The sequence below is a fragment of the Poecilia reticulata genome, chromosome 7, assembly GCF_904066995.2.
Source record: "Poecilia reticulata chromosome 7, P_reticulata-male-v2, whole genome shotgun sequence".
NCBI lineage: Eukaryota > Metazoa > Chordata > Actinopteri > Cyprinodontiformes > Poeciliidae > Poecilia > Poecilia reticulata.
In genome coordinates this window covers 27,204,220-27,228,415 of record NC_088836.1, presented here as the reverse complement: position 1 = coordinate 27,228,415, position 24,196 = coordinate 27,204,220, and the positions used below count along the sequence as shown (strand labels likewise).

The 24,196-nt window shown below is 36.4% G+C and overlaps 3 protein-coding genes across 5 annotated transcripts; 1 reads left to right on the top strand and 2 right to left on the bottom strand.

The window, feature by feature from the left end:
* Positions 1–220: 220 nt before the first annotated feature.
* On the bottom strand, positions 221–5,968 carry gtsf1 (gametocyte specific factor 1). 3 transcript variants are annotated; one of them, XM_008414448.3, is made up of 10 exons: positions 5,890–5,907; positions 5,357–5,495; positions 4,192–4,304; positions 3,793–3,916; positions 3,277–3,390; positions 3,084–3,190; positions 2,111–2,237; positions 1,937–2,020; positions 496–553; positions 221–408 (listed from the first exon to the last, which is right to left on the bottom strand). In XM_008414448.3, the coding sequence occupies exons 5-10, from the start codon at positions 3,356–3,358 to the stop codon at positions 327–329; spliced, it is 540 nt and encodes a 179-aa protein (XP_008412670.1). In that variant the 5' UTR covers positions 3,359–3,390; positions 3,793–3,916; positions 4,192–4,304; positions 5,357–5,495; positions 5,890–5,907; the 3' UTR covers positions 221–326. The 3 variants fall into 3 exon arrangements, with proteins under 3 accessions (XP_008412670.1, XP_008412671.1, XP_081465351.1); XM_008414449.3 differs by lacking the exon at positions 3,793–3,916 and having other exon boundaries at positions 5,890–5,968; XM_081609225.1 differs by lacking the exons at positions 4,192–4,304; positions 5,357–5,495; positions 5,890–5,907 and having other exon boundaries at positions 3,793–4,068.
* On the top strand, positions 4,885–13,580 carry letmd1 (LETM1 domain containing 1). Its single transcript, XM_081609223.1, has 9 exons — positions 4,885–5,058; positions 5,352–5,506; positions 7,775–7,890; positions 9,495–9,577; positions 9,701–9,887; positions 10,770–10,871; positions 10,948–11,100; positions 11,176–11,272; positions 11,989–13,580. Exons 1-9 carry the CDS (start codon positions 4,943–4,945, stop codon positions 12,063–12,065), a joined length of 1,086 nt encoding a protein of 361 aa, XP_081465349.1. The 5' UTR covers positions 4,885–4,942; the 3' UTR covers positions 12,066–13,580.
* On the bottom strand, positions 13,576–22,570 carry cd63 (CD63 molecule). The gene is made up of 8 exons (XM_081609224.1): positions 22,413–22,570; positions 21,624–21,709; positions 17,552–17,740; positions 16,559–16,633; positions 16,375–16,473; positions 16,053–16,196; positions 15,004–15,087; positions 13,576–14,010 (listed from the first exon to the last, which is right to left on the bottom strand). Exons 2-8 carry the CDS (start codon positions 21,687–21,689, stop codon positions 13,945–13,947), a joined length of 723 nt encoding a protein of 240 aa, XP_081465350.1. The 5' UTR covers positions 21,690–21,709; positions 22,413–22,570; the 3' UTR covers positions 13,576–13,944.
* Between the last annotated feature and the right edge of the window lie 1,626 nt (positions 22,571–24,196).

The following is a 24,196-nucleotide window of genomic DNA, read 5'->3' as shown; positions in this document are numbered from 1 at the left end:
TGCAACTTTTTTTAGTGCTACAAAAAAAAGCTAGCACATTTAAAGATAACTAAACCACACAATTATTTAACAAAGAAAACTTTTACTCCAAAAGTCTAACACAGCAAAGTCACAACTTTAAAAACAATAAGACTTATGAAAGAAAACAAGATTGCTCAATTACAGGTTACATTTGTAAAACATCCTCTACACTAAATGAGATCCACACAACTACAAGCCATGAGAGGTTTCAGATAGTTTATTCAAACTGATTCAAACTGATCAAAACATGCAAAAAAAAAGAACAGCAAAAAAAACTCCATGCATATGAACAGCTTTGGAAGAGCTCACAGCTCATAATTGGGCCATGGCAGCGTACTGGGAGCTCTAAAATTAGGGCCAAGATTGTTACTGGGTCTGGCAGCCAGTCTGCAGAAAGGATAATAATAAAAAAAAGACAAGTCAATATGAAGGAATGTATGCACAGAAAATGCTGAGGTAAAGACCACCACTTACATTTGGTTCAACTTGGAGCTTACACCCCACACAAATGGAGTTTGAACATTATCTGCCTCTGCAAAACAAGACAATTTGCTACCATTATATATCAGAGCAATCATTTATCCAAAGAATTATAAAATGCATGACAATATGGGAGAAGCTTAATCTATTCCAGTGTTTCCCCAACCCTGGTCCTCAAGGCACACCGACTTGCATGTTTTAGATGTTCCCCTGCTTCAGCACACGATTTCAACTGATGGCTGATTTACAGAGTTTGCTGAATTGCACTCATCTGACTGGGGTCTGTTGAAGCAGGGGAACATCTAAAACATGCAGGTCAGTGTGCCTTGAGGACAAGGGTTGGGAAACCCTGATCTAATCAACCCTTTTCTCAAACTGTGGTCCACAGGCGCCCCCTAGAGGCATGCAAATAAACAGGAGTTTATTTACTGTGAAATGAGCTAAAAATGTGTTTCATACAATTGACATACCAAAATTTTGCATTTACAAATAATAATAATGAGCAAGTTGCTTAAGACCAGGTCACTCAAAAGAAAAGCTTTGAGTGATCTCAGCTTCATTAAAAAATGAAGCTGCCATTTTTTAATTGAATTAAAAATAATTTACCTGGCAAATACACAATACATACAATCGATAGAAATAGGCAAGTACGTTTATGTGGAGAAGAGGATTTCTGTTTTTGCCAAAGCAACTCAAGTTCATCATGCTTCTAAGTTACTAATGGACACAATACGTAAACCACTTTTTTGATTTCCAAGTGCTTGACATAATTGGAAAGCTTAGAATCCACCCTTTCAGAATCTGTAAATAACCCAAAATGGCCTGAGCAATAGTTCATGGTTTTGTTGTGTCCAGTCACATTGACTAAACAATAACCATCCGTGATCATACATGCTTATCACTACTGGGGTCGTGAGAGGTGCTGGTGCCCATCTCCAGCAGTCCACGGGCAAGGTACACCCTGAACAGACTGCCAGTCCATCACAGGGTAACAGAGAAACAGGACAATCATGCACACCCACACCTAAGGAGGATTTAGAGAAATAAATTAACCCGACAACCACGTTTTTGGACTGTGGGAGGAAGCCAGAGTACCCGGAGAGAACGCACGCAAGCACAGGGAGTACATGCAAACTCCTTGCAGAAAGACCGTCTTGCTTCAAGGCAACATTGTTACCAACTGCACCACTGGGCAGCCGAAAACAGCACCACCTTGCTCATTAGGATGGATAAAGACAAAAAGTGAGCCAAGAGTGTAATATTTTAATTCTAGGTTTTATATTAAGATGTAATTTCAAGTTAGGTTGTTTGTGAGTTTTTAAATGGGGTAAGTAGTCCTCAGTCTGAAAAAGTGTGATAAACACTGATCTAAATACATTTTCTCCAGACGCATTGAGTGTGATCTCTTCTAAACCTTTATAATATTTTACCATACCCTTATCCCAGTCCTCAGTCATGTTTGGGTTGACCCAAGTGTTGACTGGAACATCCCAGCCAACATGTCCATTTCTGCTTCCAACTGTTAAACAGAAGACACATGTACATTACACCATTTAAAAGAAAAACCGTAACGGCTCTGTTAGGTGGATAGAAAATAAAATAATCTCACCATTTTCAGTGTCCACAGATATTCTGTCTTCGCAGGTCTCTGTGTGGTGAGCAAGCTCGTGCTTGGGAACCAGATGGCGAGCATTAAATGGGCAGGTTTTCAGTTCACTGGCCAGTTTTGGGTGATTCTGTGGCGAGAGATTTCTTTAACTTACTAATCAATTGCAGCAGGACAGTCATTTGATTTACCCACTTCTATAATCCAAGGAGGAATTTATTTAAGACACTGGAAGTGGGGAGGATCTTTGAGTCTGTTGAATTACTAATACAAGCAGGTGACCACATGTTCTCTGCAAGCAGCCTTTACAATTGCTTGGCTGGTTCACCTTTTATCAGTACTCCAACCCTGAGGAAAATCACCAGTACTTCCATTATTATTGTTGCATTTTAAAATTATTACTCCAAGTGTGGATTTAATCCAGCTGCTAGTAATATTTCAAACAATTGCAGCCATATTCTGCTGCAAGTTAAAACCTACATGCTCAACTCCATCATTGATCTGGATGTGAATGTTTGAGAAGCAGTTGCTAGTTTAGGTTTTTAATCAAATTCAAAAGTACTTTATTGATCCCAAAAGGGGAAGTTAAATTATTAACACCATGTAATCCCACAGTGTGATATTTGTACGTTATGTACCTTGATGCTAGGAAGGAATGACAGAAGAAAGTCAGCCCCTAACCTACAAAAAGTGATGTTTTGCATTTTTCCTGCAACTGTATTCACAGAGTGCCCAATAATACAGTATTTGACATGACAAACGAATCAAATTATTATTTTTTTTAAAGTGGAGGATCAGATGTAATCTGGTATAGTGGGTGTAAATTCACTGAATTCAATTCAAATCTATTCATCTGATAAATCTAAAATATACAAATTTTTAATCTCTGATAAACTATTTTAAACCCACCAAACACTACTAAAGTATTTCCATGAGTGCAGATTTTTCCCAGCCCTTTATCAACTCAGGAACTCACCTTCCTGCACTTAATCAGGTGATATGGGAAGCGGCAGGAGCGGATTTGGTGGTTTTTGTCAAAAGGACACTGTAGAAGTTTGTCTGGATCACAGTTTCCCCTGCTATCTGAAGTGAAGTGAATGCAAAATGGATTCAGACAGAAAACTGGCAGATTTTGCAGGTTACAAATAGTAAAAAATCTTAAAATTTACCATAATCTTCAACCTCTTTTACCCTCTCTTCAGAGGGCACCTTGCATGGACTAGTACTGGTTCCGAATTTAATGGAGGCCATGTGTAAGACAAATTTACTTTGGACGGGCCAACCTGGGAGGAAATAAAATGCATATTAGCATGAAATGTAAAGAGCCGACGTAGATTTCAACTAAAAACATTTCTCCAAACATTTTGTTTTACTCGGCCAACTGCAATGCAAGTTTCACGGAGATACAGAAGGCGACGTATACCAAAGGTTTCTCTTAATTTCTTTCACACTAGCTCAACCAGTCACAAATTCATTTCTGATACGTAGACAGATTTAGCAACACTCATGACAAAAAACTAAAGAAAACGTTGGCTCGTACCCAAATTTGCTAACATTAAGCTAGCTTCGACACTAACGGCCCTAGCTTATTTTTTCTTATTTTACAAATAAACCAAGTTAAATCATGTTTCTGTCGTTTATATCAAGTTATATTTAGCTAAATAAGTAAAAGACCGTAACTTAACCACACAAACGGAACCCTTCAGACCGCTGAGGAAGATATTCTTCGCCTTCTCTCAAACGAAGATTAACTGGCAGAGCGTGACCTCCTCCGGCTTTATAGTGTCTGCTGCTCACGTGACTATCAGCCTGGCACGAGCAACAAATGTGAGTTTAAGTTAAAATTCACTCACTAACTCCAATTTTTAATTTCTGGAATATATACAAACGCCGGTACAACTTTAAACAACCAATTATGTTTAAAGACCGGTTAGTTTGCAATATTTCAAAAAATGCTGCGTTCCATTTAGCTCGTAAATCGGAACTTTAGACCGTTTTAACGTCAACAGTACGTTAAAACGTTTCATCGTCAAAGGGACGTTGAAGCGGGCTAACATTTGGGAAGTTTAAATATTGTAACTCACATCATCTAATCTTCAAAGAATCGTTGTAGATGGTGATGCTGTGGGCAGAAAGAATCCTTGGTAGCTGTTAGTCTTCCAACGAATCTGGAGAGTCCTCTGACTGAAGACTGTAGCTGTATGACAATCTTATGATTAACATGACATGCTAACAGCTCATTTTCTATGGAGCAGAGACGATATTCAACAAAAACATGTTGTTGCACAACTGATTCTCTCTTTTGCTATTGCCACACCTCTTTATACAAAAACAATAACTAATGGGACCAATTAAATTGTTTAACCTTCATACTTTTATTTCAACAATGATTTGAAAATTAAGGTATTGTAGCTTCAGCCATATTTAAATCGGTTCCCAGTTTTCTTCTGCTAAATCAGGAGTCTGAAAACTGAAGCTGCAAGTGGCTATCTGGCTCGTTTCATATAATAAACGGTGAATTATTACCATGTCATTTCTGATTCATTCTTTAGTGCTGTGTGTGTGCCTTTAAGAAAAACACTGGCCCCACCATTCAACCCTGGTCTAGAACAGTCACTGTCCCATTCTGAGAAAATGTATTATTTTTATTTTGAGTAAGCATTCATATGATCTAACAACTAAACATGTATTGTTAATAAATCCCAAAAATCCACCTAACATTCAGTGAAAACGTAAAATAATGTGCGTTTCGTTTTCTGTGTATTACGGTAAATGACCAACTGTCAGCTTTCCCGTATAGTAGCGTCGTCACGGTAACTGCTCTGCCTGTCAAACATGGCGCTCTCCTGCTCGAGTCTGTGCAGCCGGTTGTCTTTGACCCGACTAAGTGGTCTGAGCACAAACAGGATAACACATGGCTTTTATCTTCAATACGTATCCTGCCAGTCCAGGTCTGTCTTCCCAGGGTGAACCTTTGCCTTTTTTCACTTGATTTAACCGGAATGTATCATGGTTTGCTAAGCTAGCTACACACCTGCTAAATAATCAAACGTTAAGTACATTTAAATCTCAATGCAGACAGTTGATAACCTGCTGAGTATTTAAAAATGTTTATCGGAGATGTTTACAAAAGGTGTCACTTGTACATGTTCCGTGTCATAATGTAGTGTTCTTGTGCTTCTAACTCTTCATTGTGATAGGACTTTTATGCATTTTATAACATTTTGTTTTTTTTACGCCACAGGTTACCTTTGTGTAGGCATTTTACTTCTTCTAAAGTCAGACGAGGTATTGGACGATATGTTTCCTCCAGAATCCAGTGGGCAAATGCCAAATATCAAGACTTTCTTAAAAGACGATTTCCTCGATTTTTCCTGCTGTATCACACCTTTAAGGAAGGTAAGAGAAAAATGTACTCATCTGCAACACTACTGATGGGTTTATGCTGTTTACCCTGTCAGTGTTTAGTTCTGAAGGTTATCAACCTTGTGTATCTGTTTTTATAGCTACTGCGGCACATCCAGTTTTCTGAATAATTATAGGTAGAATAAACTGTAGCCCCTACATAAATCCAGTGCAATCAATTCCCTTTACAAAGGTTTAACCAAATGGCACCACAAAAACTACCAACACACCAGACAGATCAGTGATAAAGGTGTGTAAAAGCAGGATTATAAAACAATGTGCTTTGAACATCTGACATCAGTCCATCCATTCAAAATATCAAGACTTTCTTAAAAGACGATTTCCTCGATGTTACTGTAGCACAATTACAAACTTACCAATGTATGGCTGTCCACCTAAACTGAAGACAGGAGAGCAACTTTTCAATATGGCCCAAGTCCAACACACCTGAATTATCTCCTAATGGCCTAATTATGTGATTCAGGTGTTCAACATTTGCTGAAATAACATTCTCATAACAGTATTTAAACCAAAGCTGTAAAAAAAAAAAAAAAGCATTTTCTACTTAAGATGATAAAAAAAAACATTTCTCTGCAAATATGTTGTACCTGGAACTCCTCAAATTAGATAGCTTTAGCTTCACCTGGTACAAATTAAGTAAAAGTCATTTTAATCCGAATAAATTATTACTAAAATAAGAGTTACTTGCAGCCCTATTGTAAACATATACAACTCTGGAAAAGTTAAATGACCACTTAAAATGATCAGTTTCTCAAATATTACCTTTTATAGGTATATGTTTGAGTAAAGTGAACATTGTTCTTTTATTCTATGAACTACTGACAACATGTTTCTGAAATTCCAAGCAAAAATGTATTTGCAGGAAATGAGAAGGATGCAGTGCTTTCAGACCTCAAATAATGCAAAGAAAACAAGTTCATATTAATTTAGAAACAATAATACTAATGTTTTAACTCAGGAAGAGTTCAGAGAGCAATACTTGGTGGAATGACCATGAAGTGGGATCTTAATTTTTCCAGAGCTGTGTATGGAGTCTCGTTCAAAGTCCATCATACAGGGGAAACTGTTCAGAAGAGAACAGAGCTTTACTTTTCCTCATGTTGGCCTACATGCAGAAAACTGATGCAGCATATTATCCTGAACACACCATCCCCAATGTAAACCATTGTGGCAGCATCATTATGTGGGTTTGCGTTTCTCTCTGGTGCAGGGACAGGGACTCTGCGGAAGGAGGGCGATGCTAAATGAAAACCTTTCCAGGAAGGAAACATATTAAAGTTTGCAAATGACTTGAAGCTAGTGTGGAAATTAATCTTCCAGGACGATGATGACCCAAAACTTGCAGCTAGAGCTTCAGTGGAACAGTTTAGATGAGTGGCTCTGGATCCTCAGGACCCCTAGGTGATTCACTGCTGCCACACACCTACCAACCACGGAGAAACAGCATTCAGCTTTTAGGCACCACAAATCTGGAACAAACTTCCAGAAAACTGCAAAGCAGCTGAAACACTGAGTTCCTTTACATCAAGACTAAAACACCCACTTGTTCAGAGTTGCTTTAGAACCATAATCACTGGAGCATTGACCAACATATTTGATGGTGGCACTCAGCAAAACGTAATGTTTGTGAAACCTGTGATGTTTTTATGATGTAAAGCACTTTGAACTACTTTGTTGCTAAAATGTGCTATGCAAATAAACTTGACTTGAAGGTATTGCTGTCAAAGGAAATCGGTCATTTGAATCTGGTATGTTGGAGCAAAGATGCATCTAAGATAGAAGGAAGAGTGAAGCAGGATTGAGATCCACTGGGGCAGATCAAAGCAATTTATGTGTTAAAATGGCTCAGTTAAAGTCCAGATGTAAATCCAATGGAGAATTTCTGAAAGATTTCTCAGTTTTCTTGTGATAAAACGTTTGTAACGTTGTATTACAGCTACTAGCTAATGCTGATGCCCTCCAGCACCCTGAACAAGACTGAGATGGGTTCATTCCTCACCACAGCTGTCTTTCCTGACTCTGCTTTTAAAAGAAATGGTGATCTAGAAATAGTGTTTGACTATTTGTGTTATCTAGTTACACTGGAAATCTGACACCTAAACGAGAGTAAAGCCAAAATCTGTGCGTATAATGAAGGAACTCTGGCTAACTACAGTGTGTATTATTACAAATGATACACAGTGACACTTTCCTCTTGCTCTCCTTGAATTCCTCTGAATGTTTACTTGAATCTTCTTCCAGGATTCAAGATGTTGTTCCAGGATGCCAGAGAAGTGAAGAAGATAAAAACCAAAATGCTGACGAAGGGAGTAAAGTTTCACGATTTACACTACAGGGAGATGGAAAAACTCAGACAGGTCAGTGTCTTAAAGAAGTGATATTTTCTCCGGTACTTATTTAGATGTAGGGTTTCTTTCCTCACAACAATATAAAAAAATAAAAAAATAAAAAAAAATGTTAGTGTGAAGCCTGGATGAGGAGCTTGAAAGGGGGTCGAAATGTCAAATTACATTAAATAATAAAAAAGAATTTACTTTTTAATTTAGAAAGATCTCAGCAACAGTATTAATAACTGCAGAGAGACCAACAATGACCCTTTTTGCTACAAGACTTTGTAACCTTATAACCAGTTTGTTTTGTCTTACAATACCAAAAATAAGTGTTGCAAACCAGGCACATTTTCTGAGTACCAATGTCTCCCCCCCTGGTGGCAGCAGCCTATCATTGCCTATGATGCACTGAGAAAATGCCTTGGATCAATACTGCATCTAGACATTGCGAATCTGATTTCAGTCAATCTAGGTCCAAAGAATAAATGTTAAAATTTACTTTTCTTAATGTAGCCGAAATGTGTATTTGCTTTAGAATGCTAAAACTGGTGCTTTCATAAACAAGAAAATATAGAAAACAGATGAACAATGTATTTTTGTCATTGTTCAATAACAAGATGGTGTCCTTAACAAGAATTACAGAAAAACAACTGGATGTCCTATCAAGACTAAACATAGAGTCTCTGTGAGATTCCCGTCATATAATCTTAGAACTCAATCTTCTTGCAGGTTACACATTTATGCTGTTTTACAAAAGCTACAGAGTGGCTAACATTTATGATCTCACTGCAAATAACCTGAGTGAAGTTGGCCTCCCCACCTTCTTCAAATCAGACAAAATTGGTGTCAAACGTATGTGCTACGTTTGTGCTGGTTTGTGCAGCAACATTTTTTGTTTGTGCCGCTATCATTTTAAAGATATAAAGAAATGTTTCTAGAGGTCATCCAAGGTCAACCCCCCACCCACCTTCTTCAAATCAGACAAAATGGGTGTCAATCAACTCGGCTACGTTTGTGTTGGTTTGTGCAGCAAAAAATGTTGTTTGTGCTGCTTTGGCTTTGAAGATATTAATGAAAGTGTAAAGGGCAAAAGGTCAACCAGCCCCTCAACTTTTATGAAATCCAACTTTCTTTATAGCTTTAAAATGATAGCGGCACAAACGAAAATTTTTGCTGCACAAACGTAGCACTAACGTTTGACACCAATTTTGTCTGATTTGAAGAAGGTGGGGGGGCCAACTTCACTCAGGTCTGCAAATACACTCACCAAGTATTTTTAATCGAAATATCTTAGTTTTGTCTTATTTCAAATGTACTAACTTACAACTTGCGTTTAATCAAGATATCAGTTTGTTTTAAGTTAATTCTTTAATGATGAAAAAGTACAAGTTCCGTTGGAGGATTATTTCACTAATAAAAATACTTTTTTCCATGTTGTATCTGAAATAATCTTTACTTTTCCATAAATATTAAGAAATGTTTGACTTAAAACAAGCTGAAAAGTTACTTGCAAGTTAGTTTTGTCTCATTCCCAGTGTGCCAAGATATTTGCACTAGAAACTAGACCAAGTTTGTCTCATTTCACTGATTTCTCTCTGATGTTGTATACTAATGTACTCTATGCTTCTCAGTTTCGCAGAGACCTAATAAAGGCCGTCCCATTTGTGATTATTACCATTCCTCCATTTGCAAACTACCTGATTTTTTTCCTAATGTGAGTTTCATGTTTACATGTTTTTTTATTTTATATTCAGCACACAATTTTAAAAAGATGAATGTTTGTGCCTGATTATTACCACTGTAGTCGGTAACACCAATGTCTCCGTGTGGCTTCCAGGTACTTTTTCCCTCGTCAGCTGCTGATTCCTCACTTCTGGACTCCCCAGCAGCAGCTGGAGTTTCGGAAAGTGTATCATTCCCACAGGACTCAGCACCACCAACCGGTTCTCAAAGAGCTGGAGGACGTGAGTCATCAGGTCAAAAACGGTCACCTGCAAGGTCTTCTGAAGAATCTCTGCACTAAGGTAAGGAAATGTATCAGAAATTAGGGCTGCAGCTAATGATTAGTTTAGTTACTGATTATGCTGACGATTAATCGAATTTTAACAAATTGGCACTTTCTGCTGATTTTACATTGAAGCCTTTTTTTTAAATAATAGAAATTAATTAAAACAAATTATTTAGTTCCTTTTTAAATAAGAAAATAAGCATTGTATTGTCTAAAATGCAATAATATAATTTCTTTAGTGAATGCTTGATCATTTGTAGTAAAGGATGCATCTGCAACTAAAATAATATTTCTAACATCAACATGTGAAAAGTTCAGGCCTTTCTGCTTGACTTGGCATCAAGAAACTTTAGGGTTAATTTATTTTTATTATTATTCACCAATCAATAACAGGACAACAAAAGATGCTTAATAGGAGATTTAATATTTTGGGGGTTTTTTAATCAAGAAAATTTGAACAGGATTATGTTAAAACTGACATTTTTTTTATCTTAAATCCAAAATGTATATATTTTTGGCTTGCTTAATGCTCTGAGTATGTTGTTGTTTCGTCAAATGTCATTTCACTGTAGTTAACGATTAATCATTTGCTAAATGAGTTGAGTATTATTAAAATAATCTAAACATTTTTTTCACGTCATGGGTGGCAATAAATGTGGTTGGTTTGAATATACAGAATATTCAATGATTTCAAGAAAAGATTTAAAGTTATTATTTGAGAAAACAGCATTTCGTTTCTGTTTTATTTCGCTGCAACTCTTTAAACCGATCCACAGCCGTGTTTCAATATGCTAATGTCTGCGTTGGGCCCGTCTTGCTTAAAAACAAAATCAAAGTTGTTAAAGTGTGCTGTGATTTCTGGTCAGCTTTAGCAGGATTGCTTTCCGTTTGCATCCAGGTGCAACGCGGCGGAAACCCGAATGTCTCTGAAATCCTGGCTGTCAGAAGTCTGTTCTCCAGAGCTCCTCTGGCCATGAACACAATGAGCAACGATCAGATGGTGAGCAAAACCTTCCTCTCATCCACCTTCTCTCTGCTGCATCTGTTTGAGCTCATCCGTGTTTGTGGCTGATCAGAGACGCATCAGCCCCCTCCTCTTCCTCACGCCCCGTCTCCCGGGCTTCCTGATTGGTCGACGGCTGAACAGCCACGCCGTGGAGCTGCTCCAGCTGGACCGAGCCCTGAGCCGAATGGGCCCTCACCAGCTCAGTGACTGGGAACTCAAACAGGTTCGTCACTCGGTGAGTTTTATTTCCCCAAGCTGAAGCTGTTTTTCAGGCTGATGTAAGTCTTTCCTGTTGCAGGCTTGTTATGTGAGAGGGATGAACGCTGACGGTCTTGCTACCAGTCAGTCTCTGGAGTGGCTGTCCCAGTGGCTTCAGGTGTCCTCTGCTTTAAAAGGTACGTGGATTTATTAGCTGTGTTTCGTACTTCACTGAATATACAGCTCTGGAAAATTTTAAGAAACCATTTAAAATTATAATTTTACTGTTTACTTTTATATGTTTGAGTAAAATTAAGATTGTTCTTTTATTCTATGAGCTACTGACAACGTATATCTGAAATTCCAAGCAAAGATTTAGTATTTATTTGCAGAAAATGAGAAATGGTCAAAGTAACAAAAAAAGATGCAGTGCTTTCAGACCTCAAATAAAACAAGTTCATATTTGTTTAAAAACAACAATCCTAATGTTTTAATTCAGGGAGAGTTCAGGAATCAATATTTGGTGGAAAAACAAAACATACTTTCAGCTAAACAAGTTTCTCATTTTCTATTGGTTGACATATTTGTAGATTGTAAACAAGATCATGTGAGTAGATCATATCTGATTAAATGGGTTGACCAATGTAAAATAATGTGTACTTTTATTTTTTGCATGATAAATCTTCTACCTTCTGCAGTCAGGGTAGACACCATCGCTCTGATGCTCCTTTTACAGAAACTCAATAAAAACACAAGTCAGAAATTAATTTGTCATTGAGGGGCAACGAAGTCTTTCATAGACTTCTACTTCACATCTTCTTTTTTTTTTTAAGATTATTTCCTCATTTTAAATGTAAAGGAATGTGTCTTTACCCTAACCTTATACATCTATGTTTTTTTTTTAAATCTGCAGAGTCAGAGCTGTCACTTCTGCTGCACTGCATGGTGCTCATGTCTGCAAACTTCCCCGGCGCTGCGAGCCATCACTGACAGGAAGCCTGATCCTGTGATTATAGTCACTTGTGTTGCACACAAGAGTGTCAACATCTTCTTAAAAAAGAAATGTAGAACATTTCCTGGCTAGATTGGGTTCAAAAGAAAAACCAACACCGGACACTGATGCTAATTTGCTCGATGACAATTTAATATGGAAACATGACGTCAAACAGTCTTTTATCAGAGACAACAGGTGTTTCTGTTTGCAGTTCTGAACCTTGGCGGGGAAGTTTAATTTCCGCTGGAGCGCTTATCTGCTGTGCCATGCAAAAGTATTCACACCCTTTCATTTTTCTACATTTCTTCATTTTAAATCCACAGTTTTATGTGATAGACCAACATAAAATGGGACAGACTGCTTTTCTTTCTTAAAAATAAAATCTGTCAAGATCAAATGAAACTGGGACTTTAACTAGGTCGTTTTGTTGGGTCATTATCCGACTGGAAGGTGAGTCCAGACCCCAGTGTAATTCTGACCCAGCTGAGTAAAACAAACCCCACAGCATGTTGCTGCCACCTTGTTTCATCCTGTCCTTGGTGTGTTCGTAATATTTTGCATGTTAGGGCTCTTGCTTGAATTGGATTTTATTTAGGGGAATCAAGAGTGAAACGGCTAAAAACATGTATGCCACACTTTTCAGATTGCTAAAAGAACTTTGTATTTTGAACTTGGCATCATTTTACTCCCACTTCATAATTATGCACGGCTTTGTGCTGGTATTTCATTCAGTACAAAAAGGCCCAAGGGGTGTGAATACTTTTTCAAAGGATTGTTTAAAAACTCGGGTTAAAATGTTCATTGTTCCTGTTTTTCAGGTCATTGCTGCTTGAACACGTGCTTAGCTTCTGCTTTTGTCTGAGTTTGTACCTACACTCGGACAAAATGCAAGTCGGGGAAACAAAGACGATTCTACTTGAGAAAAAGAAATAAAGTTAAATGAAAAATTCAGATGTAAATCAGTAGTAATAAATGTAAGGAGAGCTGTATGCAGAATTTGTGGACATGTTGTCATCAAACATGCTGTAATCAAACATGCTGTATTTTCTCTTGCCGTTACCTCATTTTATGCTTTATTTTTATTTTCTAACTTTCTGGTCACGATAAAGTTGTTCAAAAGACTTGAATTAGCTTTAAATTTTAGACAAAATACAGAAATTGGGGGATGAAGCCCAGGTGTAGACTGTCAAGTTGTGATTGCACTTTACTGTTTACTTTTTGTATCCATCATTTTGTTCACGTGGAGATTTAAATTCATGTATTTTAGCACAAAGTTTCATCCAACCTGTTCAAACACCGAGGACTGAAAGAACAAAGGAGTACAACATAACTGGAGTTGTAAAGTTCATCATTATACTTCCTGTGCCTTTCGTAAGTTTTGGCACTCAGCATCTGAAACATGAATCTTTTTGTAATTATATGTTATTTACTCAAGTTCTGAGTGTTGTGTTTTTGTGCCAATATTGCATTATGCTTTTTTTTTTGCAATAAATATCTCAATGCCACTTTTATTTCTTAATTGTCTTTATTGAAAATCCATGTAATTGCAGGAGACTTTATTACAAATGAAACCATAACATAAAAACTTAACTCAAAAATACTTTCCAAAGAGTCAGGCTTTAAAAACCTCCAGTCTTTTTCTAAACTCCAAGACAATCATCAGCTTTCCTCAGAATGCTTTTCTTTCTCCATGTATTTACAGTATAAAAGCGGGAATAATGATCCAACATGAAACTAAAAACCCCAGTTTTGCTATAAAGGAGAAACTTAAAATCCTGTAAATAAAATGGGAACTTTAACGTGAATATTAACTGTTTTGAAATGGAAGTTCCTAATAAGCAGGGCCCGACCACCCAGCACTTGGTTGTATGCCAATCACATGACTTCATAGCCGCCGCGGATGCCTCTCATCAACAAGCAAGCAAACATGATGCCCAGAAGCTGAAAGAAGAAATGGATGAATTAACATGAAGATGATGCCCCACATGATGCTATATTTAAAATATAACATTTAAAACATACATAGTTATGTCTGGGACGAAGAGGGTAAAATAAAAAATATACTTAAAAACACTAGAATACTGATTAGATTAAATTAGCCCTTTTGAAAATGGGGCTAAAATAAGTAGAATAAGTATAAAACCTGATTGGCAGGTCACACATCTTTTTTTCCCCTTCAAATGATGAAACTCATCAAACTAAGACATATGGATGCACGATATTTGATTTTTGGTCAATATCCAATATACCTATATACTAAAACTCATTTGGCCGATAACCGATACCGATATTTTTTTCCTATATCTACTCATTGAAACTATATTGATTTCTCTACTGCGGAATTAAAATACTATATTATCTTTGTCAATTTAGCCAAACACAAAAACGAGGCTGGAAATGATGTAAACTTGCCATATGTTTAATGTCAGATTTATTCATGACATCTGGTCTCTCTAAGACAATGACAACACTCAAACAGTGCAGACCTGAAGTGCCGTGCTGCAGGTATCGGTGCCACTGGCTTGTCCTATGAAACGGCGCCTTTTATATCAGTGAGTTATTTTGACCAATATTTTGCTGATATTAAATCTTACAGCTAATATCGGCCGATACCGAGACCAGGCAGATAATATCATGCTTCCCTAGCAACAACTCCCATCCTTTTCTATGTATGAGGACACAAACAGAAAGTTTATTTCTGCTCTATGTTTTGTTTCTATAAAATTCTGATAAAGATTTGGGATGTATATTATCATGCATAAAGGGGGATAATCTTGTAATTTCTTCCTTTTCTGTTTGTTTCTTAATTACCGCCTCAATTAGGAGTACGTTTCTCTCTTTTACATCATGAACTTAAGACTAAAAAAATGATATTGGTCAAATAAATATCGACAGGTGAATCCTCTGATGATGTGGTTTACAGCCAGTACCTACCTGGAGGACAGCAACACTGATAGCTGCAATTATCAACCACTGAGCGTCTTTCTTTAGCATCTTCACCATGACGTCACGGCAACCCTAAAATACAAAACAAAAAGTGAGCAGACATTAACTTGCTAGCATGTGATCTGAAAGAGGGACTGAAATCTTTGGCTCCTGATCAAATTGCACAAGTTCCTAACATAGTTTATCCATGGTGGACTGCTTTCTAACTCCGTTCAGTTCACAGTTATTTATAGGGAACGCTTGAAGCAGCATGTTCCCTTGCACAACTGGGGAAGGATTAACAATGTGGTGGCTTTCGTAATCAGGTTTGTATCACCTTGCTTCTAATTTATAGAGGTATTAACAGCAGACGTCGTGTTGCGTCAGCACCCACCGCACTGCGCATGTCACCTCAGAGAATTAGGCAATTATTTACAACACATAGCTGATTTTTTTTCACTAGAAAATAATTTACATGTTAAAAAGCAGTAAAGCACAAGATGGAGACAACTGATCTTTTGCTCTTCCAATTTTCTTTATCGGATTTCTTGTATTGTTTCTAACGAATGTTGATTGTGTCTTGTTTCCACTACTGAGGAAAATAATAAAAAATAAAGTAAAAGAAAACTGTGCATAGTTTCATTTACACTTTATAATTATTTGCTAGCAACTGTAATGATAGTTTCAATACCTACCAAGATGGCTGTCAACAGCAAAGTTCCTGGAAATGTGACGTCACACGAGAACTATGTATGCATAAAAGCTGGTTGTTTTAACACACTGTAAAGGCACAGACAGCCATCAGGCCTCACATGCGCCTCTCTAAATCCATGCATCACGACTAAGTCTTAAGTCTACATTTATTTGTCTCACAGAAACAATTTTATCTAAGTGGAATTATACTTCTCCCTAATATTTACATTCCATCTCCATGGAATGTAGTCTGTGTTTAGTTTCGGCTAACTTCTATGACCTTATCGGGTCATGATGGCTGGTGACATCCTGTTACCTACTGTTCCTGAAACTCCAACAGCTAAAACACAATAAATATATTTTACCTGCTGGTACACAATGGTGCTATTTGTCATGGTTCCGTTTCCGCAGCCTGGTTTGACCTCTATGCAGCACGAGACAGGCACCGTTTTTCCATCGACACCGTAGTACTGCCAATCAGTGGAGTTCTGATCGCCACAGCACTTCAACTGCAAATGAGCCAACACAAAACCTTGATAACAGAAGAGCCAGCTGCAGCCTGGGCCAGCAGATGGCACAAAGAGTAACAATGTGACACGCTGAAGGACAAACAGGATGCAGAACTGTTATGCAAAGGTGTTGGTGAGCAATGCAAACAGTGACGAGGACAGTCGACGCTGAACTTACACTCTCCTGGAATTTATCCACAGTTTCTCTGAGTTCTTGTGAGCCCGTCTTGTAGTTCACGATCATATCAGAGAGATTTTTCTCTATCATGGTTTTAACCTACACAGAAGACGCAAAAAGAAAATTAAAACACGCCTCCTGTAGGGAGTTGCACAACATAACAAAGAGTGAAGTGTACACATACCTTGTCTCTGTATATGTATCCAAGAACTACTGCAGCAATCTCAGCAATGACGACCAACGAGAGGAAGAAGGAAAACTGCAGAACAATTAAGAAAAGTGAGGGAGGTAAATATTTACTTCAAAAATATTGGTTTTCCTGTCCAGATATGTATAAGTTTATTTTTGTTTTACACATTAATGGCTGATGGAGAAGGAGAGATTGATTTGGTCCAAGGAATAGTTAAAAATCCATTTTCGAAATGAACTTTTTCTAAAGAAAGCAAATTAAATTGCTGGGATTTGCTAAGAATACAACAAAGAACAGGCGATAAGAAAGGACTTGTTGATGAAACTTAGACAAAGTTCAGCTCTATCACGATTATTTAAGTTTTGCTGTGTGAAGTGAGGAGAATGAATGTTATCTACAAAAGGAATAACCATTAACTGTGTGAGAATTAAGTGCTTTATTTACATATGTGGCACATTTATAAATATCTCTACACTCTCTAGTAGTATAGGGATTTGGAGTTGCCTTTGCTGATTTAACAACGATATTCACTCTCAATACAGTTCATAATTAATTACCATTGGGCTAGTTCGTGAATAAACACTCCCTATCTTCACTTCTGGAAAAATAAATACACTACTAAACCTTGTGGAAACTCTTTACAGAAGAGTTAAAGCTGTTACAGCTGCAATGAAAGATGCATTGCAAACAGTCTTCCTGGTTATTACAGGATTAATCCCATGGCAAGTTATGCTTCAGAAGCACTGATGGATAAACAAGAACAAAACCTAAACTAAAAAATAAATAATGGTGGAAAATAATTATAATATAGTTCTAAAGAAATTTTAAAAATTGGGAAAAAATAAACAAACCCAATACACTGGCTGTTGATGTCATTTGTGTTATTCTTATATCCATGTTTAATTGATTTGAAATAAATCTGCGTACACTCTCCTCTGCTATAGCTTCACTTATGACTGTAAAAGATGCTGTGGATCAGTGCATTACCGTGGCGACCATGCAGTGGTTCTCCTTCCAGGCTCCACAGCAGCCGAAGAATGCGACAAAGAAAGTCAGAAGGCCCACCACGATGAGCAGAATGGGGCCTGCAGAGGCGCTGGCGTCCAAGATCTGAAAGCTTTTGTGCACAGAAACCTGCACGACGATTCCCACGACAATCAGTGCAAGTCCACATAACTGTAAGAAGAACAGGAGACCAGTTTAGTTCTCATGTCAGCTATATTTTGTTGAAAGTTAAACTATCTGCTTGTTGTTTAAATGTACACAGCAAATAAAGTAATTAATGAGTTTTTCACTGTGGTAAAACTCAGGCCTAATCTTTAATGTACCCATCTAGAAATATTTTGATTACAGCTCTAAAAAGAACTAAAGTTATTCTTGATTCTAAAGAGATTATGTGATGTTTGATTACCTTGCACATCTGTTTTATACACAGTTATTTTGGACAAACCTATTTCCATTTCATACCTGTGAACAAATCGTTTTGTATTCATGTTATGAAACACTGCATATTAGTTTAGTTTGCTTGAGTTAAATAATTTGATGTGTAAAGAAGGAAAAATATATACAATTATAAAGCTTAAATCTGTGTGTATTTGAATATGTACAAAAAATACAGTATGAACTATAATGTCAAAACTTTGGAAGTATAAACCTATCAAAATTTCCACTCCTTTCCACAAGCAATAAATGTACGGGTTATATATTTATTACTTTTATAACCCATACATTTAACAAGTAAACTCGTATTTTATAGTTAACCCATCACTACAGTATCTTTTTAATTTTAATTACAGCGGATGATCAATAAGAAAATCACCAAAACAGTTAACGGAAAACATTAAAAAACTGCTTAAGACTAAGGAGCAAATTTATAAGTTATGGAGGGAATCTCAAATTAGTGTACAAATTCAGTAAAAAACTTTTGTGCATCAGTAAATTGAGTCAAACTCTGAAATAATATTGAACTTAGACAATGTCCAAACAGCAGAAAACTGTTCAAGTTATCCAAAACAACAAGTAATTATTCTTGGATACAATATATAATATTATATATAGTAAATTATTGATTAGATGTCTGTTCTTTCACTATGTCAACTAATTTTAATAATTTAGGTTTTACAAATAGTGAGCTAGTGTTTTATAAATATCCCACCTTAGGTATTAGAAATGGTCTTTTATTAACTAAAGCTTTTACACTGCCGCTAGTTATGTTCCTGATTTTCATTTTGGCCGTTCAATTCCTATGAAATACAACAGATTCTCCTAATCAAACCAAAATGTCTAAGAAAACTGTGACAAAATAACCCTGAGTCATGTGTTTTCAAAGCAGGTGTGAACTGACCCAGGGTCAGGGGGAGTGGATTCTTTTAGAACCCCAAATAGTCACGTACGAAAATGCTAAAACTATGGAAGTAAGACCTGCTAAATGTAACAAAAACCCCCACAGAATTTTCTCAATCTAGCTGACTGACCATTGCACCTAAACAACGAAACTGATGGGAAGTTACGACATACTTCAGTTCCTGAATGTGGAAAATGATCATATGAGACTTTGTCAATCTTCTGGGTGGGGTGATGGTAGCAGTCCGGACCTTTTACAAACAGTGTGTGCGTGTGTGTGTGTGTAATTATTTGGCTATGATCAGCTCACATCAAGCAGCTCTTAAGCAAACAACAGGGAAGTACATTCACTGAACTGTGAATGTGTTTATTAGAGAAGCATGGTTAAAAAATGAGAAAAAAAGAAAAAGGCTTCTCTAGAAAGACTTGGCAAGGTTCTGTTATCTCAGTTGAGTTAAAAATAATCCGCTTTTGCAAACTGATACATGGCTGTGAGGACATTAAAACAGAAATAAAACGCCCCAAAAACAGCAAAAACTTATTTTATTCTGTTAGAAGATTTTATAAAAATGTTTAAAAACAAACTTTATATAATCCATAAAGATTTAAGCTTATTACTAGTTTTCTACCTTTCAACATTACTGTATTTCTTTAAAATTTTCCAGAAAACTGATGCAAATTTTAAAATTAACTCCTTTTTGTCACAGAACATCAGTGAGAACATTCGGATGAAAAGTTTGAGGACAGAAAACTGGCAGAATGAAGCAGGGGGAACGTGTAAAAAAAGATATTTCTAATTATTCTACATATTAAAAAAATAAATAAAAAACTTTCTTGGGTTCAAAAGGGCTAATTTAGTCTAACCAGTATTCTTGTGTTTGTATTTCTAAGTATTTACTTTTTATTTTACCTTCTTACACCCAGACATATCACTGTACTTTTTACAACTTTACTGACGATTAACAGCAATCAAAACCTGCTGATAAAAACACCAACAGCAGACTATTTAGCCAACGAGATAAAAAATATGCCAAATTATCAATGGTATCTAATTCTCATCTTTGACTTTTATGGTTAAAGTCATGATGTATACCAAGGTTACAAACTTGTTGTGTTTCTATTGTTTTTATGTCTTTGCAAAACGAAGAATATCCATATTATCATCAACTAATAAATTCTGATTTTCATTTTTACTTCTGCAAATATATTCTTTTAACAGCTAGAGCCTGTTCAAATGTGACTGGTTGGATTTTGAATATCATGTATTTGTTAATAATGCCGCTTTTGACAATTACTGTGGTCTGCTCGTTAAACAAGTCCAGCAATTTCTCACCTTGATATTTAACATATAAAGCAGTAAGAGATTTTTGTTGCCAAAAATAAAAAAATTTTCTTCACAATTGTAGAAAATTGTTGCTTTATAAACTTCATCAGCTGATTTAACAGAGGTTTGGTTCAATTTTAGCACAAACAGACCACTTTTAATCACTACACCAATAGTTTCTTCATGCTTTGAATCTTACATAAACTCTTTAGCTTGTGAACATCTCCAACCAATGCACGCCATCCATTGGTTTCCCTGTAACCCGTGCTAAGCACTGGCTTAAAATGCAAACTTTTTCTTGTTGACAACAGCAGTGTAAATATTTGAGCCCGGGTCAATTGGGTGGCTGATAGCTGACACTGGGGAACAAAAAAGGAGTGAAGTCAGCAGGTGAATTGAGCCAAAAAATGTCGAACATATCCTGGAATATATTATGTAATAAAAAACAGAGGTTAGGCCATAGTAATTCAACTATATTTGCTATTTTCTGTGTCTAAAACCATAATATATAAATCTGATGTACATGACACAAAATTGTAAAATAAAAGCACTGATCCCGAAGAAGAATGGTTAGTCAAACCTAAATTTAATGCTCACTGCACAAAAACTAAAATACATTAGTTACTGAGTAACATCCAGGGAATTTTCTATGACGTAGTAAGATGGAAAATCAGGCATAGCCAGAGTGTTTATTTACACGCTCTTACACCTGCATGAAACTTCTAACTCTTAAAGTCGAAAGAACTGCTAAAGTTGAAACAATAGCCACATTGCTTAGTCATTTTGGCTTCCTCATGTGCAAGTTGAAGTTGCTGTGAGGTTGCAACCCAGAACAGGGTTTGCACAGTACAGCGCTAAGTATAGAACAGGGTCCACAAATAAATAAAAACTGAATATACTGATTGGAAAGAATCACATGACTCTGATAACCTGGTCAAAAGATTCAGATTCCACGATCGCCACCTCTAAAACTCCCAGACTTCAAACAGGCAATAAGCTGGAAAAGTTTAATCTCATCCAGGATTTCATAGATGTCAAAAGTAAACAAGTCCTGCATATGGATGCCGGAAGAAGAGAAAGTAGGTTGTGTGACCAGTGTGAGTGTTCATCCGCTGATTTAACAGAGGTTTGGTTCAATTTTAAGTCACAGGCCTGTTCAAAAAGAGACACAAAGCTGACACGGACGCACTCTTTGTCCTGCTTCACTTCTGGCTCCACAGGTAAAGGTTTTAGTGAGGTTTGAAGTTAGGTTTAAATCTTTGATAATGTGAAATTGTGGTATTTTCATGCTGTGAAGCCTGTTGATGAAGTTCTTAGTGGATTCCCACACCCAGTCTGCTAACTTTTTAACAATAAAAGTGTCAGGAGAAGGGGAATTTGGTTGGAACTTACCAACGAAATGAAGTTGAAAAAGAAAAGCACATATTTGACAAATTTCATTCCACCTTCCACAGCCATGGCAGATGATGAGCAGGATCCTGGTTTTAACAGAAAGGAAGCCAAATTAGAGATAAAATAAGAGATATATGAAGGATTACATAAGATGTCATTAGAAAAGTGGAAGATCTGAGTCATTTTTAGGAGGAAGCGTTAGAGTACCGAAAAGTAAAACGTTCCTTGGTTGAGCTACTGACACACCACGACGTCTCAAAAAGCAGAGGAAACATTTTCCAAAACGTTCCTCTGACTTATTTAAGCTCTTCTTTTTATATCGGATGTCTCAGAAAGTACAGAGCAGCGGTAAAAATCCTGAACAGAGGGACCAGAAAAGTGTGCAATGTAAAGAAATTTTGACAAAAACGCAAAACAAAGTGATAAATTTTACTTTATTAAATTAAAATGCTTTAAAGTTTTCTTTTTAAAGTCGCTTGTAACCGTGTACCTCCGCAACGACCCGTTAATTACCACCGAGAACAAAACCAGCTTTGTCATCATCGGACCAAATTACAGCAAACAAATCACTCAGATTTCGTGTGAATTAATTAAACTTACATAAACACGCGTAGTTACTCCTTTTACTTTAAGCTTTAATCAAAAAAGGTCACAAAACCCGTTTATTACTGCACACTTTGAAACCGTTAAACGGTCACTACAAAAAAAATCTAAACGAGAAGAAAAACCCAAAAGGAAAATGCCGAAGCAAAGGTATAATTTAATATTCCGTGATATATTTTTACTTACCGTTGAGAGAAAATTGATATGAGTCCTTTTAAGGGTAAAAGTTGGCAGTGTGTCGAAGCTTTGGACCAGGTTTTTGAGTTCACACTCTCTGCTTCGTCCTCTGCTTTCTACTCACTCTCCACAAAAACACAGCAACCTCTCCTACTTATGCTGCCTTCAGGGACCGTCCGTTAATTACAGTACTCTAACTCTGAACCTGGTTGTAGCGTGAAGGTTAATGGGTGGAGAAAGAAATTTGGTTAAGTTATAGTTTGTTTTGAGAAAAAATACTACACATTTTTAATAATTGAAAGTATAAGTTAGGACGATGTATTTTTAGAGGATGGTATTTATGTGTTATGGTAGAACAGATGAGAAAAGTTAACATTTCTAAAGTATCATTGTATTTCATAATTTCTACATTATGTAAATAACAGTTTGCCTTATTGATTAAACTAATTTACAATAATAAAATACTATAATTATGTCTCATAACTGATTCATTTATCTCATACAAGTTAGCATCATATAATTTTGACTTTACTATTTTATTGTGATGAGATAATATCTTAATATAGGTCGTATTTAAGAGTTTAATGTTACTTTTCTTGTGTTTTGACATTAGATATCAGATGTTTCTATGTAAATAATGCAAATATGTAAGCAGTTCAAATGTTTAGTTATTTCTGTGAAGTGTTGCTTTGAGTTTCATCAAAATAAAAAAAGAATAGAAGTAGTATTCTGCTACACGATAGATTTTCTGGTAGCCCCTCTTAAAAAATCTCTGCCCTTATGTCACTTTATAATTATTATAGAAATTGTTTATTGCAATAAAAGTCTGTTAATTGCATCTAAGCACAGTGTAGTTAACTGAAATCCATTTTACGTAATATGCAACTAGTCTCCCACGTCACATGAGTACTGGTGGACCTTTGAATGTTGTGAATGTTTCAAATATCAACATACTTAAAATTATATTTAATACTCATTCCTCCATCTCCTACACATCTAAGAATGCCCTGATCATGTTGCACACTACATGCCACAATAGCAAAATCATAAAACTCTTTAAACATTTTCTCTTTGACCTATTAAGTGCAGATAAGTCAGTTGAATCACTCATCCTCCTTGTGAAATAAACCAGATGAACTGAAATCATCGTGACCGCCCAGTCTTGCATCAATAAACTGCAACTTGAAGCTGCTTCTAAAGCTTTGAGAAATACCTTTGACAAACATAACAAGCCAAATTTTAAAATGGATGTCAGAAAATAATTTTGATGGTGTGAACATTTCTTTTTAAATGTTTACTTTCTTTAAAATAACTGTGGAAAGTTGTTTGCTGTCTGAATTACAATACTTTAGCAGCTGGGAGCTTATCACCAGCTGGCACCAAATGCACGTTTACTTTGCAATAAAGTATTTAAAAAACAAACAGTTGAGTCAATGACATGCCTGAGCAGCTAATGCTGGATTATGAATAAAAGTTTTAGTGCCTACAATGAAAAACATAGATATTTTAATTTATGATCATAAAGTGTTTGCAGTAGATAAAAGGTTATAACAGTGACATACTTAGATGATGATAAATTCCACTTTTACTCAGAAGTATTTGTCTTCTACGGTGCAGTAAGCAGTATAAAGCTGCCATGAATAAAGAGTCAGTGTGAGAGTCGACACTGTTTTCAGACTCTGGAGCTCAGATGTTGGGTGGAGTTCAGGAGGACAACACTCCATCAAACAATCCTGCAAGCAATACCATTGGTGGGTGTTGATTCTGACACAGAGAAGATACAGATGCAGCTG